Raw genomic sequence first — 19,175 nt, forward strand, 5'->3', positions numbered from 1 at the left:
TAACTTCATGAAAGGACTATTCAAAAATATGATTTTTTCTTAATTGTAAATTAGAAAAGTGGAGGGGGAGGCAGCCAAACAATAATAAGCAGAATCAGCTAATTTTTTGCAGGTAGAAATAAAGGCAATGGAAAAGGGAGACTGAGTTAATGCTAGTCAAAAGGTAGGGAAGGAAGGATTTATTTATTTCTAAATAAAAATTGGGGAAGGAAGGCCATACTAGAGAGAAGTGGTGTCTATTAATAAATGGAAACATGTGAAACCAAAATGGTGGTGATACTGAGCTTTTTATTATTATTTTAAAAAACTGGAACTTCTTTTTAAAGTCTGTCTTTAGAAAGAAAATAAAGAACAAAAGTTTGAACAAGTAGGAAATACAAGCCTGTCAAAGTAAGTACGCATAAAGAACGTCCCAGAGTACTTGGAAAACGTGAACATGTACTAAAATCAATCTGGGCAAAATGCATGTGGAAATAATACAAAGGGGTCTAGACAAAATGACTTGGGGCTTAGAAAAATGCAATCTAATACAGTTGCGGAAACACGATTCAAACAAATTTAGTAAGCAGGAAATACTTGAAAAACAATGCTGAAAGAAACTTAAGGTTAACAGTGGTGAACAAATTAGATGCAGATTTCCAATGTGATAGGAGATGGGAAGAAAAAAGGTCAGGGCAACTTTGATGTGCTTGAAAAGGATAATTTCACAGTTCTGATATGGTTGAATGTTAATTTTAAACACTTTATTAGCAGAAATATATTGATAAACTGGAGGAAGTTCAAAGAATACTAGTGACAAAAGTTATTAGGAAGCCAAGGGAACTGATTAATAAAGAACAACTACGTTAACCTTTATATCCAGCAAGTTGTTTAGATGACAACTAATACATGGTAGAAGTCCACAAATATTTGAAAGCTGTAAACACTCAGTAGGAATGGGCATTATTTAGACAGCTACAAGAGGTTAATATGGGAGAAAATGTGAAAAAGTTAAGAAACAGAAAATTTAGGTTGATATTAGGCAAAGCTTCCTAGCAATAACATTAGGCTGGCAAATCATCTCCCAATGAAGTCCCCATTGCTTGCAACTTTTGAAACTAGCAGACATAAACAGAACAAAACACAGAATATGTATTTTAGGAAACAATCCAGCATCATCAGATAGATGGACTTCAAGTTCACATAGTGCTCTTCCATCTTTAATTCCTATGATTATATGAGAACTGGGAGTCCATAAATCCTTCAGAACCAAGTAATATTTACACCAAAGAAGTCATGAAGAGATGGTGCTAGTCTAGGATAGCAGTTAGACGGACCAGATTTTTCTCTCATATATACAAACCTCTTTCTCCATGTGGGATCTCTGAGAAGAGAGTTTATTTAGTCATGCAGTTTCTTAAGGCCCAATGCTGCTCCCAGCGAATAATTTTGCCATTGTCTTCAATCAGAGAAGGGCAGGGCCCTTAGTTAGGATTAGGTTAAACTTTACATCTTGATTTATCAGATATTGGTTTTGTGTGTCCTGTATGATTTGTTCATTTTCTTTTAATACTGATGCTATTGTGTGTAAATAAACCTACCTTTTATTTTACATAACCAGATTAGAGCACTGGATACACTGTAGGTGAAGAGCCTAAACTGACCCATACAAGAAAAACACTGCATTAACAAAGAGGCTGAGAAATAACTATAAAGCTCCATTCTATCCTGAAAACATTAAACAATGTGATGGTGGTGGTGACTATAGTCACTAAGCAGACACTATGAAGAACTCTTTCTTATGGATTGATTTGGATCATGTGGGAGACTTCTGTGACAGAGGCTGTATAACATGACACCGTGATGGAAAAGCAAATTTATTTTTGTTAAAGATAGTTCCTTTTAAAATATAACCTTTCCTACAAAGTACATCCTCCTAAGGGCATGACATCTTATCTGTTAAATTCACATGGGTTAAACAAAGCTCAGCTCTAGAAAAGAGAATTTTGGCATTTCTTCATAGAAACAGAATTTTCTCAAAATTCTGCCTGATCCAGAAAAGACAGCAGAAAAGACAATCAACCTTTTAAATCACTTTCATGGCAACTAACTTTTGAAGCGTTCTTTGAATTCTCCTTGAATCTGTAATCTTTATCTCAAAGGTAGGGTTACCATATTTAAAAAATAAAAAAAGAGGACACTCCACAGGGCCCTGGCCCCGCCCCTTTCCCACCCCTGGCCCCGCCCCAACTCCGCCCATTCCCCGCCCATTCCCCAAAGTCCCCGCCCTAACTCCCCCTCCTCCCTCCCAGCCACGCGAAAAGGGCTGCCCAAGCGCTACCGGCTTCACGGTTTGCCGGGCAGCCCCCAGACCCTACGCCCCCGGCCGGCGCTTCCCCAGCGCAGCTGGAGCACGGGAGGGGAAGCGCCCAGCCGGGGGCGCAGGGTCTGGAGGCTACCCGGCAAACCTGTGAAGCCGGTAGCGCTCGGGCTTCGGGCAGCCCCCATGCCTCCGAACCCCAGCCGCCGGCCGGGCACTTCTCTTCCCCGGCTCCAGCTGCTCTGCTCCTCCCCTGACTCAGACTTCGGCTCTGTTTAAGAGCCAAGCTGCCTGAGCCAGCGCTACGGGCTTCGGGCAGCCCCAGTGCCTCCGGACCCCAGCGCCTCCGGACCCCAGCCGCCGGCCGGGCACTTCCCTTCCCGGGCTCCAGCTGCTCTGCTCCGGTGGCAAAATTATTATTTTGAATAATTTCAAAATATTACACCACATAAGGAAAACAAACATGATACTGCATTGATAAAAATCCTTTCATTTTTTCCACATGCAGCATGGTTCTGTCAGAAAACAGTAACCTTATTTTCACTTATATATTCCATTTAAAATAAGAGGATTTTAAAAGGTACACAAAAAAGTCAAAATTGGCCCGAGATTCAGGTTTAATAGAAATATACTTTTATAAAACCTAAGACCAAAATAAATGTGTCTACGTTGTTTTGGGAGTTTTGTGTTCATTTGTTTGACGTTCCAGGAAAACAACTTTTCTTTGGAAATAAACATTCCCCTGAAAAGTTAGCAATCCAAATACTTCAGCATTGTACTTGACGATGAGACCCTAAAAGTTAAATTGATTAGACACTGTCCATAAACAGTCCATAAACTGTCCATAAACAAGTGAAACTAACTGCCCAAGAGCTGAGAGAATTGTCAGATTAAACACAACAGGGAAATGTAATTTAGATTTTTAGTAGCAACAGTAAAAGGCATTTTTTTAAATGCATTAGTTTTAATCTGAGAGGAATGCTTTAAGAAGTGTTGAATTTCATTTACAAAGGTAAGAAACATATACTGTATTTATGCATTTGGTGTAGATACTGGTAATCACATAGATAATATAGCCAGATGCACTTACAGAGCTGGGACTAGAATGTCGTCTGACTTTAGGAGATTCTTTCCCTGCTGATGTAGTTTTGAAGTTAATGCAAGCATTGTTCTCTGAATGGACCCTCTTCACTTGACTAGTTGGTTTCTCAAATGGATCAAAACTGCTCTGTGTCCTCTGAACTCTGACTTTTTTGTCCTCGGGAATTGTGTCCAGGGGTTTGATCACTGAGTCCATTCCCTGGCAGTTCCGTGTAGACATCTTTGTGACACATATCTGAAAGAAAACAAATTAAATGCACTGAATATAATTTATACACCTGCAATTAAAAGATGAAATTTCAAGTGTAACAAGAACACTTTTTTTAAAGACTGAAATTTTATAAAACGTGTATTTTATATATCTATCTATATGTATATATACACACATTCATATATATATATGATGTACCTATTTGTGTACATATATACATCTGATGTACCTATTTGTGTACATACCTGTGTGTGTGTGTGTGTGTATATATATATATATATATACACACACACACACACACACACACACACACACCCCAGGTATGTACACAAATAGGTACATCCGATGTACTACTTAAAGGGTAGAGAAAAAAGATAGAAAGGACAAGAAAGGAGGAAGCAACATACAGTTTGTATAATCATGTAAAATGACAAATTCAAAAAAAATGTCTCAATAGAGGTCTATTTTATCTAAACTTTTGCAGGCTATTCTTTGTAACAGCACCAGTCCACTTCTTCCTACAATCCAGTCACTGGTATCTGCAACCAGTATCGATTTCCATTTGTTTAAAATTGGATGAGAGCAAACTTAAATAAATGATACCAGTTTACATACATACTTTTGTGCTGCACTGCAAAGAGTCAATACCAGTTTATAATTATTGTATTTTTAAAAATAATGCTTATGCAGCATTATCATCACCACCATATGCCCCAGAAAATCAAATTAGTAAATCAATACCCAAGTACTGAAACATGAGAAACCTCAGCCTGAGGACACACTAAAGCACAAAGATCAGAGTTCTCATTTGTTCTTGCCACAGGGTTGAACTATATTACCTATGTTTGTGACAGGAGGGTCTGATCCTGCAAACATTTAGGCACATGTGTATCTTTTACACACTCAGTTACCACCATTGTGATTACAGGTTGCCAGCTCTCCTGATTTTACTATGAGTCTTGCAAAATTTGTGGTTTTGCTTGATGCCCAGTTCCTGTACTCATGTAATTATATGACACAGCTTTTTTTTTTTTTTTTTTTTTTTTTTTAAGGTTAATTTTCTAACCCTTGTGGTTAGAAAAGCTTGAAAATGGGATCCAAGTATACTTTAAAAGCTCAAAAACCCAAAGGCACTGAAAAAGAAACCAAAACATTTTTCTGAAATACCTTGTGATTTTTAAACGTTTGGAGTTGGCAACACTGATTTAGTATCAATGGGACTATAGATGTGTACAGTTAAGCAAGTGTGTAAGTATTTGCAGGGCCCTTACTGATGATACTTTGAAAACTTGCTGAAGAATTACAAATTGGGTGTCATGTCAGGGATCAGTTTTAGAGATGTGTTTGTGCAGGGTGGCTCCCTCATAGCTATAACTCTGTTACCAATGCAAACAAACATTTTCCAACAGCAAATCATTCTTCACCATTCCATTCATGGTTTGGTTGCTTGAAATCCAATTTACTTCGATTGTTCACTGACAGTAATGCCTTCATGCAGAAATAAAGGATACAATACAGAACAAACCAATCATACTCTTGAATATCACAACATTCTTCCATAAACACCAAGAACACACAATGGTCCAAAGATTACCTTCATAATTAAATATTACCTACACTGTACAGCACTATCTGAACTACCAGAGACAGGTTTAACTCTAATTAAAGGTACATGACTGATATTCCAATACAGGGATTACAAGTTTCATTTCTTATTTAAAAATACAATCAACTGAAACTTCATTGCTTTGAAAACTTGTTCTGGTACCAAAGATTAGGAGCAGTGCCTGTTCATCCTAAACCATATACACATTTTTGGGTAGAATTGGACTTAATAGCTAAACTTTGGTATATCGTTACTACCACAAAGACATAATAAACTGGTTGGTTTAGGAGTTAAGTGGGCTTCCCTTTTTAAAATGTATTTCCGTTCCCCCTACCACTATGCCAGCCAAAAACACACACACACCACTTTATACACTAAATATTGCTCTTTCTAGACATACACTGAAATCAGTAACGCTGGTGCACAACCCAAGATGTTTCTGACACAATAAATGCACAAACTAAAGCTGAGGTTAAACAGCAATGTTACATTTTGGTGCCATTCATGTTTTCTCAGTAAAATAAAATCAGTGAAGGGGAAAAAAAATCCCAACTTCCAAGATATTATAAACTAAAGAACGAAAAACAAAAAACAAATAATAAAAAGGCTTCTAAAACACACTTGTCTTAATGAAATTGTTAAAGATCAACTGTCAGCAATTAAGCTTAAATTTTTACAATTCAGCATAATGATGCTCTGATTACTGCATCTGCCTTACATGGAGTTTTGTTTACATGTTACGCTGAAGAACCTACTGCCCAGTGTCAGGCTGTGATATGGGTTAAGCACACATTACCTACAGAAAATACACAGGCAGCAGATGTGCTGCCATGTATTGTGTGCCAAGCAGTGATGGTAATAGTTTCAAATAGGATGTCTTAGAGGACACTCCTTCACCTCTAGGTCACTAGTTTGAATCTAGACTAGGTAAAAATCCACCCAAAAAAATTACCATCTGGTGGCCTATGTAAAATGCCCACGTCACAAAATCCACCGTCAAAATTTGCTCCAAGTGGTCACCTTCTTGGAGGCTCTGCAACTCAGGGAATGAATGGAAATGCAGATTGAACAACACTCATAGAAGTGTCCCTTTCCAGGAGAAGAAGCTGTGGGAAGATGGACAAGCTTGGACTGCTACTGCCTCTGCTCTGCCTGTACTGTGAACAGAGTACATCACTCACTAGTTCTGTCAAAAATCCACTCACAGACTCTTAAAAAAATATTTCTTTAGCAAGTTTAATGGCACTAGATCAGGGGTAGGCAACCTATGGCACGCGTGCCAAAGACGGCACGCGAGCTGATTTTCAGTGGCACTCACACTGCCCGGGTCCTGGCCACCAGTCTAGGGTGCTCTGCATTTTAATTTAATTTTAAATGAAGCTTCTTAAACATTTTAAAAACCTTATTAACTTTACATACAGCAATAGTTTAGTTATATATTATAGACTTATAGAAAGAGACCTTCTAAAAATGTTAAAATGTATTACTGGCACGCGAAACTTTAAATTTGAGTGAATAAACGAAGACTCGGCACACCACTTCTGAAAGGTTGCCGACCCCTGCACTAGATATATTTTCTCCTTCCTGGGCACATATAATACACTAATAAGTGTTATACATGCACATCAAGTGAGTATGAGCTATGGGATACTGAAGTTCTCTGGAATCTGAATTAACTAAGCGTTTGAGGGACCCACAGAACCCTCTATTCATAACTTTTAATACGCCAGAATTCTGCCATTTTCAAAAGGGTGTGGTTCGTCTGTTTAACCTGTTTTCCTCATGGAAGTCTAAAAAGGGATGCTTTTTGACCAAATAGGTGGATTGAACAACACACATACCTTCTTCCCCATCTATTGTCAGAAAAAGCCAATTTAGGACTAAAATCTACCCTTTGCTAAGTCTAAAGTTTGAAATGTCAGCACTGAGCCATTGCCTATATGAGTTACCAGTATGGCTTAGTGTACTATTTTGGGGATCTTTTCTCTGCGTATGGAAAGAGCCTTCATTTTATCTAAGAGGTCAGCAGAGATGCCTGGCACTGTACCACACACTACAGTGTGACACAAACTCAAACAAAATTCAGATTTGAAAGTAGCTGTCTTTTCCTTACATAGCATAAGAAATACTTTTGTCATTTCTTCATATATATTCTTATATTTTGGCCACTCAAAAGGCTGGCACAAGTACACGCCTGGCTATATAAACCTGGTTTTGGACCAAGTAATCTAACTGAGAGGTTCTCAAACTGAGGTCAGTAGATCTTTAGTGGTCTGGGACATACTTGCTGGTGGTCTGGAGCTGGCTGGCCTCTGCCTTACTTCCACCAGCTTATTTGCATTACAGAGGAAGAATGATTTTACGGTTAAGACACTGGACTGGGTCTTAGAAGATGAGGGCTCAATTTCAGCACTGTCACAGATTTCCTGTGTGATCTTGGGAGCAAGTCACAATCTCTGTGCATCCATTTCCCCTCTGTAAAACAGGAACCATAATCCTAATCACCGCTGATACTAAGATTGGCGGAATGGTAGATAATGATAAGGGACAGGACAGTCACATGGATCACTTGATAAACTGGGCCCGTTCAAACAACATGTGTTTTAATACAGCCAACATGCAAAGTTGTACATCTGGGAACAAAGAATGGAGGCCAGACCTGAAAAACGGGGAACTGTATCCTGGAAAACAGGTGACTGAAAAAGATTTAGGATCACACTGGATGAACAACTGACCATGAGCTCCTAGGGTAAAAACAGCCAATATGATTCTTGGATATATAAACAGGAAAATAGTAGAAAGGTAATTTTACCTCTGTATATGGCATTGGTGAGATCAATTCTAGAATATAATGTCCAGTTCTGATATCCATATTTTAAGAAGGATGTTGAAAAAAACTGGAGAAAGTGCAGAAGAAAGCCATAAAAATTATTCAAGGGCTAGAGAAAATTCCTTTCAGTGAGTGACTTAAAGGGCTCAAATCTGTTTAGTTTATCAAACAGAAGATTGAGAATTGACTTGATTAGTGTATGAATACCTTCAGAGGGAGAAAATACTGGGTATTAGAGGGCTCTTTAATCTAGTGGAGAAAGATATAACAAGGACCAATGGCTGGAAGCTGAAGACAGGCAAATTCAAATCGGAAATAAGGTACAAACGTTTAACAGTACAAGTAAGTAACCATTGGAAAAACTACCAAGGGAAGTGGTGCGTTCTCCAGTGCTTGATGTCTTCAAAACAGGATTGGATGCCTTTCTGGAAGAAATGCTTTAGTCAGCCACAAGTTATTGGACTGAATACTGGGTAACTGGGTGAAATGTATTGGCTTGTGTTATGCAGTAAGACAGACTAGATGATCTAATAGTCCCTGCTGGTCTTCAGCTCTATGAATATATGAATACAGTGCAATGGGGCCTGAATCTCAGTTGGGAATTCTAGGTGCTACCATAATACAAAACCACCACCACATTAAAAACAACTTAAAATCCACACACTTCTCCAGTATTGCTTTTTCATATAAGCATTTGCTATAGTTCACACTCAAAAATAGCTCCAATTATTTGGTGTAGCAGCACCGGAGCGGATTCTTCAGTATAGACAAAAGGTGTTTTAAGCCCCAATTTGCCCTTCTATGCCTTAGGAGTTAGCTCTGGTGCAGCTCCACTAATTGCTGGCTACCAATTGCTACGTTAGGGCTTTTTCTAAGTGTAGACAAGACCACAGAAACATTACGTAAGTGCAAATGGGAGAAAGTTGTTCACAAGACAGTCTGTGTATTAAGTGTGGCCCCTCACTATGAAAAAGTTTCAGAAACTTTGATCTAACAAACAATATCACAGTTATGGTATTAAACTATTAAAACAGAATCAGCATTCAGACTAATGTAGTAGCAGAATGGTCATTTTTCTTCATTTTACAATTTAAATATGAACAATAAGTAATGTCAACTTTTAAAAGTGATTTTTTTATTCAGTAGCCTTTACCAAGGCTAGGGCGAGTGCTCACCCTAGGTGACAGGCTTGGCTTCCTTCACCTCTCTCACTTACTCATCCCTTCAACCACACTTATACTGAATCTTTGTGTGGCAGTCTCCCAGTTGCTAACTGTGGCTCCTCTAGCAGGTCCCACTGGGCATGGCCCCTGCTGGAGACTTCCTCTCAGGAGATGTAACCAGCAGCTGATTGAAGTGATTCAAAACAGCGCTCTCAAAACCTTCATATTGCTTATTCATCCAAAAGGTAAACAACAAGTGGAGAAAAGGGTTAAAAACAATGGAAGGTCTACATGCCTCAGCCTGGGACTTCCCCCGGCTTTCAAATCTCTATTGAGAGATTTGTGTGGAAGAGAACAAAAAAAAAGAGGTGAGAAAAGGGGGACGGATTAAAGGAACGTGTCTGCCACCTGAAACCCTTAGCAAAGGAATCATAATCTTGCTCCAGCACCTGTCTGCATGGTGCATTTTTCTTTACTTTTGAGACAAGTGGAGGAGAGTAGATTTCTGTAGTGAACCAAAACATTCAACAAACTAATCTCAATATTAATTTAACTACTGCACACTTCATAGATTTAAAACAAACTAAAAAGGTAACCCCATGATACTTTTAGTGTCCTGAATTTGTTATTTTTCCAATAAAATGTGAAGAATTATTACACTCAGAGCCAGACAGTACGAAAAAAAGGTACTTAAAATTGAACCATTTCATTGAATGCCTGGCAGATTTTAGAGCTATAGAAACTAACAGATTATTCCCTATAGTTTGCACACCTGCTGATCCACATTTCAGAAACATATAGGACTGAATACTCGGGTGCAACAGAGCAGTACCCAGCAGACTGGGGGTGGGAACAGGGGACCCCAAAAGTGGCTTTCCAGCATTCTTTTGTCCACTCCTCCAGTCCCGGGAACAGTTGGGTGATGGCCCCAGCACAAGTTAGAGGAGTCTCAGAACTGTTCTAATTGAAATTAGGCAGCTGTTACAGACCTGCAAGTTTGCTGTTACATCCACAAAGACCTCTGGAACACAATCCACTCTGACCACACCTCCTCACATACCAGTGCATATGACATGGCATTGGTGTGGAGCCAGCTTTCCACCCCTTCGGGATTACCCCATGCTGAAATACTGCAAATGCCAGTCAGGGCTCAATCCTTCAATGTGTTGAGCACTCTGGATGCACTTCAGCAAAGCGCTTAGGCATATGCTTAATTTTAAGCATGTGAAAAATTCAATTAAAGTCAATGGAACCATGTATGAGCTTAAAAATAAGCATGTGGTTAAGTGCTCAGCACCTTACAGGATGAATGCTTAGTAGGAATGAGGATCCAGCCTATAATGTTCAGTCAACAACTAGCTCCATATCTGTGACAACTTTTTTTTTTAAGTATTCTATTACCCTTGAAATCCATGCATTCAATTAATACCATTATGGTCCTGAATGTCCCCTTTATACTTTGCCTGTCTATCTAGGTACTTCGTAAAGGAGATAAACTCCACTGTTACAAGACAGGTTTCGGAGCGGTAGCCATGTTAGTCTGTATCAGCAAAAACAACGAGGAGTCCATGTGGCACCTTAGAGACTAACAAATTTATTTGGGCAGAAGCTTTCGTGGGCTAAAACCTATTTCATCAGATGCATGGAGTGAAAAATACAGTAAGCAGTATATATATACACAGCACATGAAAAGATGGGAGTTGCCTTACCAAGTGGGGGGTCAGTGCTAACAAGGCCAATTCAATTAAGGTGGAAGTGGCCTATTCTTAACAGTTGACAAGAAGGGGTGAATATCAAGAGAGGGAAAATTACTTTTGTTGTGCTAACGAGGTCAATGCAATCAAGGTGAACGTCAGCCATTTCCAACAGTTGACAAGAAGGTGAGAGTATCAGCAGAGGGAAAATTACTACAAAAAGTAATCAAGACTATCTACTTGTATGTGAATTTCAAAGAGATGTATTAGACCAGCAATCATTAACCCATTTATTTGTAGTAATAGATCAAGGGAGATGCTAAGTGTATTTGTCTGTGTTTACCTATATCCTGTTAGAAGTTTAACATGTAACCAAATTAGCTTGTAAATGCTAGTGTCCTTTCATGTCTTAATTGTTTTCTATTATGCATGCGGATGGTTCAGTTAACCTTAAGATCAAAGTTGTAAGATACTGCGGGAAACTACTATTATCATCTATACTATCTTCCATTTAATTATCTATGCTAAAATGATTACTGGCTAATTGCCTTATGTGAATAAATGCAACTATAAACACCTGGGTATGCACAGGAAATAAATTAGCTTCAAAGCAACAATCTGCACTGCCTATTCTTCCCTGGAGGAGGTCCTGCTGTGACAAGAGGTCAACTTGCTAGGGAGCTATAAAGGAAAACCCCCGGCCTGAGCCTGACATCTCAGGTCTGCTTAAAATTTCGACAGAGAAGGTCTAAGCGATAAGAGTGAGGTCTCCAGGTTTACCCCGGAATTCTCATGGAAGAACTTGAACAGATTCTATACCTGGACTGCCTATTGGACCTTTTAAATTGATTCCAGAAAGACTTAAACAAATCAGCAGCCTTACCATGTTTGCTATGAAACTGACCTAAAGACTTTACACATAGCTGTATGTATATTGATCGTTTAACCACTGCAACTCTCTTCTTTCGTTTTTCCTTGTATTATTAAGCCTTTAGTCTTTTAGTTACTAAAGGATTGGCATCCCCATGATTATTGGGTAAGATCTGAGACCCATATTGACCTGGGGATCAGTGTCTGGTCCTTTGGGATTGGCAAACCTCACATATGGTGAATCTGGTTTTCAGTAACCTCTCACTATATTAGATTGAGCTGTCTAGATGGGATCAAGGGCTGGAATGCTTAAAGGGGACTGTATTTGGCTTTTTGGTAACCAGTGTGGTATTGCAGAAGCTGTTTTGTTACTGGCTTGGTGAATCTAATTATAAAATAACCTACCAGTTTGGGGGACTCTTTGCTCTATTCCTTGCAGTCTGACTTGAGTATAGCATTCTCAGTGTGGCCCATCAGCCACCTGGTCACAGTAAGAATTGCTCATGTAAGCAAGATCTGAAGGATCAGACTTAACTTTTGACAAGAGATGCCAATTTTTCCAGGGGCCCCTCAATTGGCCAGGGCCCCTGGGCATGGGCCCCCGTTGGCCCAGTGGCTAACCTGCCACTGGTTAAACATCACGAGCAGCCGCAAAATCAGATGTGCCATAAGGTTCTACAAACACATCTTACACATTTTGGGAAAACAGGTCATATTCTGTTTTGATTGCCCACGTGTAATATTATAAACAAAGTTGAAGTAAACCCATTTTCCTCCTCCAATAAACCCAAAGTTTTAAGAAATTAAGCCAAATGGTCTTCTCAATTTGGTTGCTTCTTCCTCTTTAAATTTCTGATCACTGGCCTGAGTAAAATGGGTTCTGTTTAACTATTTACCATTCTAATTTGTAGATCCTGAAGATTTGGATAGTTCAGATAATTGAATAAGCACTCAAAGGACTGGATGTTTATCCAAATTGAAACTTTTGAAGCTTCCTATTTCTACTCTGTTCCTGGATGGGGGCTATGAAAGCACAGGACATAGTTAGGGGATCTGAGCTCTGTTCTCAACAGAGGGGGGGGGGAAAATCACTGAATAGCTTTGAGGAAAATCATTTAATCTCTGTAAATCAAATTTAATCACAGTAAATTTCTGTACTGTGCTGAAAATTCTTTTTCCCCGGGTTTATAAAACATTAATTTGTATTTTTTATTTTACTATTTTTTTGTTGGTTTTTTTTAATCAATAGGTAAATCTAGGACCAGCATTAGTTTTGCTAGCGCTGGCATTTGCTCTTTTTTGTTCTTCATTTGTAAAATGGGGACAATGATAATGCCGCTACACAAATAAAACTGTAAAGACTAATTAGTTAATTTTGTAAAACACCCAAAGAGTTTCTCAAATGAAATATGATAATGAAATATTTATTTGTGAAGTTAGGGTCATCTCCCATGAAGTATCACAACAAGAAGAAGTTACCTTGTGCAGTAACGATGGTTTTTTGTGTCCCTATGGATGCTCCACTGTAGGTTAGTTTGCATCCCTGTGCTGCTGATTGGAGAACTTTAATAGCAGTCTGTCCAGCCCACACAAGCGCTGCTCCCTGCCTGCCATGAGGCTAACCAGCGCACATGGGCAATCCCTCCTCAGTTCCTTCTCTACCACAGTGTCAACTACTAGATCTTCAAAGTAGAGGGGGGAGGGTGGGTTATGGAGAACCCACAGAGACACACATCTCAAAGAGCCATCGTTAATGCACATCATCATCTTCTTCCAGTAGTGTCCCTATGGGCTCTCCAATGTAGGTGACTCCCGAGCAGTGCCCACTACTGAAGACTGGGGCTTCAGAGTCAAGTCTGTTATAGTATCAGAGGGGTAGCCGTGTTAGTCTGAATCTGTAAAAAGCAACAGAGGGTCCTGTGGCACCTTTAAGACTAACAGAAGTATTGGGAGCATAAGCTTTCATGGGTAAGAACCTCACTTCTTCAGATGCAAGTCTGTTATAGACGATGGCTGCAGACGCCAGATTCGGTGCCACAATGCTGAGTCCCCAGGGATAGCATAATGTTCTGCAATGGTATGTGCAGATGCCCAGGTAGCTGCTCCGGAGATTTCCGATATGGGAATACCCTTAGGGAAGGCGACGGAAGAAGAGATCGATCTCAGAGTGTGTGCATATTGAGGATGGAGGGATGCACCATTACACATCTGTAACAGAGCTTGATACAGCTTGAGACCTTTTGGAGAGTCTTTGAGCTGAAATCACTATCTTTTGATCTGCAATGGAGAAGAAGAGTCTTGGAGATTTTCTGAAAGCTCTTGTTCTGTCCAAATAGAAGGCCAAGGCTCTCCTCATGTCCAGCGTATATACAGGATGCCTTCCCTATTATCCTTATGAGGTTTAGGATAAAAGGTTGGAAGCTGAATAAGCAGATTTATATGAAAAGCAGAAGTCACGTTGGGAGTGAACTTTGGACGTGGTTTAAGAGTGACTGTGTCAGGGAAGAACACAGTGAAGCAGGGGGTCCGCTATCATACCTCCCCTATCCTTCTTGCTGAGGTAATGGTGATCAGGAACACCATCTTCATTGAAAGGTGAGTTAATGGACAAGTGGCCCTGGGGTTCAAATGGTGGTCTAGTCCGTCCTTTTAACACCAGATTGAGATCCCATTGAGGAAGTCTGGGTTGGGGAAGTCTGGGTTGGGGAAGGAGGTTTGCTATGCCTTTGAGAAACCTCTTCATGGTCTGATGAGAAAAAATGAAGTATCTTTCTACCTGCTGGTGGAAGGTTGCAATTGCTGCTAAGTGAACCTTTACCGAGCTGATATAGATACCCAATTTCTTGAGAATCAACAGATAGTCCAGGATTACCAATAGTGTGGTTGCATACAGGACGATGCCTTTGGGCTGACACCAGATTTGACATCTCTTCCAGTTGTGTAGGTCGGTACGACAAGTAGCTCCTTTCCAACTGTGTAATAACACCCCCTGTACCTCTTAAGAGCAAGATGTCACTATGTGCTGGAACCACGAAGCAGCCAGGCTGTGTATGGCAGAATCCACAGGTTGGGATGGAGAGTGCATCCCTCGTTCTGCGATAGCACGTATGGAATGATTGGAAGAGTCATCAGTAGACATAGCGCCAGCTGTGACAGGTAAGGGTACCATGTCTGCCTGGGCCAGGTGGGAGCAATCAGTATGTTTGCTTTCTCTCTTTTCACTTTCAACAGGACTTTCAGAATTAGAGGGACTGGGGGAAAAGCATAAAGAAGACCCTTGTCCCATCGGAGGAGGAGTGTGTCCCCCATGGAGTATCATCCAATCCCCACTCTGGAGCAGTACTGAGGACGTTTCTTGTTCCAGTAAGTAGCAAACAGGTCTGTCAGTATCCCACATTTCTGGAATATGTCGTGTAGGACCATCAAATCTATTTCCCAATTGTGGTCGAGTAGGAACTTGTGGCTGAGGTTGTCCGCCGTTGTGTTGTGTACTCCTGGCAAGGAGGCCACTGATATTAAGACATTGTGGGAAATGCACAGTTCCATAGCTTTAGTTCTTCCATGCACAGGGAGTGTGATCTGGCACCTCCTTGATGGTTTATGTAATACATGCAGGCCACATTGTCCATCATGACTTTTGTGTGCATGTCTTTGATCAGCGGGAGGAAGTGAATACACGCATTTCTGATCACTCTAAGTTCGAGCAGTTGATGTAAAGGCATGTCTTGGATAGCGACCATTTGCCCTGCACCGTGAGCCCATTGAGATGCGCATCCCATCCTTTGAGGGATGCATTGGTAGTCAGGAGTAACGATGGGGGAGGCCGAACAAATGGGATTTCCATACGTACGTTCACTGGGTCTTTCCACCAGTCCAAGGATTACTTGACCTTGGTGGGCATCAATAATAATTTGTTAATGCTGTCTGTTTGGCCTATAAATCGAACTGAACCAGGCTTGGAGGCATCTCCTGCGTAGTCTGGCATGAGTTATGACTGATGTGCCCTTGGCTATATGCCCCAGGAGTTCGAGGCAGTGTCTGGCTGAAATCTGGGGGCTGGATTGTACTGTCTCCAACAGAGTGGAGAGGCTGAGGAATCTGTGATGAAGGAGGAGCGCCTTCACCTGAATGTAGTCAAGGTCGGCTCCTATGAATTCTAGTATTTGTATGGGTGTTAAATGTCGACTTTTACACTTTGATTTGTAGGCCCAGATTCTGGAACAGATTCAGTGTGGTCTGGGTGACTCGCTGGGCTTCAGCGAAAGAACGTGCCCTGAGAAAGTAATCATCAAGGTAAAGATAAATCATAATGCCCTGAGAGCATAAGTGGTCCACCACTACCAAGAGGACCTTGGAGAATATCCTGGGGGCTGATGAGAGGCCAAAAGGGAGTTGGATTGGTAGTTGTCTTGGCCTAGCATGAATCTGAGGTAATGTTTGTGACTTGGTATGATGGAAATGTAGAAATACGCATCTTGGAGGTTGCGGGACGAGAACCAAGTTTCCTTTCTCTAATGCTGGAATAATCATCGATAGGGTGACCATCTTGGAACTTCTGATAGATCTGTTGAACCCTCTGAGGTCCAATATGGGTCTCCAATCTCCCTTTTTCTTTAGTATTAGGAAGTAGCAAGAGTAGAAGCCTTTGCCTCTTAGATGCCCAGGCATAGGCTCTATAGCTTCTACACCAAGGAGATGGTTTACCTCCTGGCCTATCGACTCTTATGAGAAGCGTCCTTGAAGAGGGAAGGGGAAGGATTTTTGGGAGGGGGAGGAAGGAGACATGGATGGCGTATCCATCCTGGATTATCTCCAGCACCAATTTGTTGGGGGTTATCTGTTCCCGGGTGCTGCAGAACAGCTGACAGTCTCCGAAGAGATGGTTGGGGTTTTCCAGCATGAGATGGCAAGGAGAATGTTCTACGGGTACCTTGACCAACCTGTCAAAACTGCCACTTCGAGGTGGAGGACTGAGAGGAAGTTGGTTGAAATACTAACTGCTTTCGCCTGGGGAACCTACGCTTCTTCCGCTGCGGCTCGTAAGGTCTCTGAGACGAGTACTGAGATATTTATTGTGATGAGCGGGGCTTGAACAGTGGCTGAGGGCTGTACTTTCTTTTATAGGCAGGAGTATAAATCCAGAGGGATCAAAGAGTTACCCTAGAATTCTTCAACATGTGAAGGGATGCGACGGTCTTCTCAGCGTATAACTTCGTCCCTTCAAAGGGAAGGTCTTCCACTGTAGTTTGGAAGCCACAAAGCCTGTCTCATCACAATGGCCATGGAAATTGAGCATGCCTCCATGTCATCTGCATCTAGCATGGACTGGAGGGACATTTTAGCCACCACTTAGCCCTCATTGACTGTGGCCTTGAATTAACCCTTGTGAGAATAAGGAAGTTGCTCAATAAATAAACCAAGTTTTGTGTAGTTATATTTTACCAACAAGGCTTGGTAGTTTGCTATGTGGAACTGGAGGGTAGAGCTAAGGAATATGCCTTCCTGCCGAACAGATCCAAATGTTTCCAGTACCAGTCACAAGGGATGGATTGGTGCTGGCGGCCCCTAGAGTTAACTGCGTGCACAATGATCAATTTGGGAGGCAGCTGGGAAAAGAGAAATTCCATATCCTTTGCTGGCACGTAATATGGCCAAATAAAAATACAAACCAAGTAACAAAGAAAAACCTTCAAGGGAAGCTAAAATTAGCAATTCTAAAAAGAGTTAATGATCCAAAAATGGACAGCTATAGCTCTGTCTCTAACCAGGGGTGGTTGAGAAAGAACTGAGGAGGGTCACCCATGCGCGCTAACTAGACGGGGAACAGCACATGCGGGACTGACTACTACCAGAGTTCTCCGATCAGCAGCTCACGGATGCAGACACACCTACAGTGGAGCACCCACAGGGATATTACTCAAAGAAGAATCACATCATTTCTTGAAATATCAGAAATATCCCCCAATACAAGATTTTGCATTTAAATTGCAGATTTCCCAGATGTATTTATCCCTGATACAATCACAGGTATCACTGACTAGTGTCTATATAGCTGCAAGAGCAGAAGGTATTAATTTGCAGAGTTTCCCATCTGGACCTGAATTTTTCTTACTTTTAGAAAAGGTATTTTATTTTCCAATGTGCTTTAGCACAAAAAAGAACATTTAGGATTAAACAGTCATCCCAATACTAAACACATCACTCTGAAATGGAGCAACTGGCAAACAATGTATCACATTTAGTTATATTGCATTGCAGTGGTCCCTCACTACTGGCAGACCGCAAGTGACAGACTTATGAGGGAGAGCTACAGCCTCCTGGGCGGGATGAAGCACAACAGTCTTTAGCCCCCAGCCAGATGGCTGGGGCAGACCGCTACAAATAGTCTGTAGAGGGGTTCTGGCTCCCTCTGGGTGGGGCAGAACAACAAATATTTAGGGCTCTGGCCTGTATTCAAGGCAGAGCTGCAGCAGTTATAAGCCCAGGCCCTCAAGCAGGGCAGAGCAGCAAACACTTAAGGCTCAGGCAGGGGTGAGCACCCAAACAGTCTAGAGGGCTCAGGCAGGGGTGAGCACCCAATATAGTCTCACGAGCTCAGGCAGGGGGTAGACTCAAACAGGCCTCCTGGCCGAAGGTGGGGAGGTTACCACCCCAGGGGTGTAGTGTCAGGGGGTAGAGGGACACGGGCCCACCTAACTCCATCGCATCCCAGCCCAGAGCCCTAACAGTGGCAGTGCAGATTGTTGCCGGGAAGGCAGCAAAAGAGGACACATTCACTGGCCCAGGAGTCTCTGTGATGGCAGCAGCACCAGCCTCAGCGGATTGTTTAATATGGAGAAGAGGGCCTAACTGTTGGGAGGAGGGCATGGAGGCAAGTTGGAGTCACCTTGTGGAGCAACAAGGCAGGAACAATTACTGGGATGTTCGACAGAAGCCAATGACACTTGTGAAGGATAAGCAGATAGTACACTATTAGTGCTAGAATAAAAAAGAGTCAAAGACAAACAGTTGATGGGTACGGGGAGGAAGTAGGCAGCAAGTGTGTTGATAAGATATGAGGGGAAACATGGGATGGAATGAGGTTGGGTGAAAAATTTCGAGAGAGAAAAAATACTATTAAGTGAAAACCAAAGGGAACAAAATATAATTGCCAACTGAAAAGGGTTAAGTAACTACAAGGCAGCAAATTGAGGTTATTATAAGGTCGGGGGGGGGGAGGAGAATTTTGATTCTGAAAGTAATAAACAATTTTGTGCTGCTTCCTTTCTCCACTCCCTTGTCTGTATGTTGTGCATTCGTATGGTAAGCTGCTCATTACAGGGATAAATCTTATTCTAGGTGCTATTTAAATAAAACGATAGTAATAGGGTGCAGAGCCTCCCATCAGCCAGTTAAATGCAC

General features: G+C 41.3%; 1 protein-coding gene across 1 annotated transcript in view; it reads right to left on the reverse strand.

Annotated features, from left to right (window-relative positions):
• CDK14 (cyclin dependent kinase 14) overlaps positions 1-19,175 on the reverse strand; it is a 411,838-nt gene that overhangs the window by 279,109 nt on the left and 113,554 nt on the right. Inside the window, exon 3 of the mRNA XM_065399167.1 lies at positions 3,390-3,635. Coding sequence (XP_065255239.1) covers positions 3,390-3,635 — 246 coding nt within the window. The remainder of the gene's footprint in view (positions 1-3,389; positions 3,636-19,175) is intronic.

The sequence above is a fragment of the Emys orbicularis genome, chromosome 2 (genome assembly GCF_028017835.1).
Source record: "Emys orbicularis isolate rEmyOrb1 chromosome 2, rEmyOrb1.hap1, whole genome shotgun sequence".
Lineage (NCBI taxonomy): Eukaryota > Metazoa > Chordata > Testudines > Emydidae > Emys > Emys orbicularis.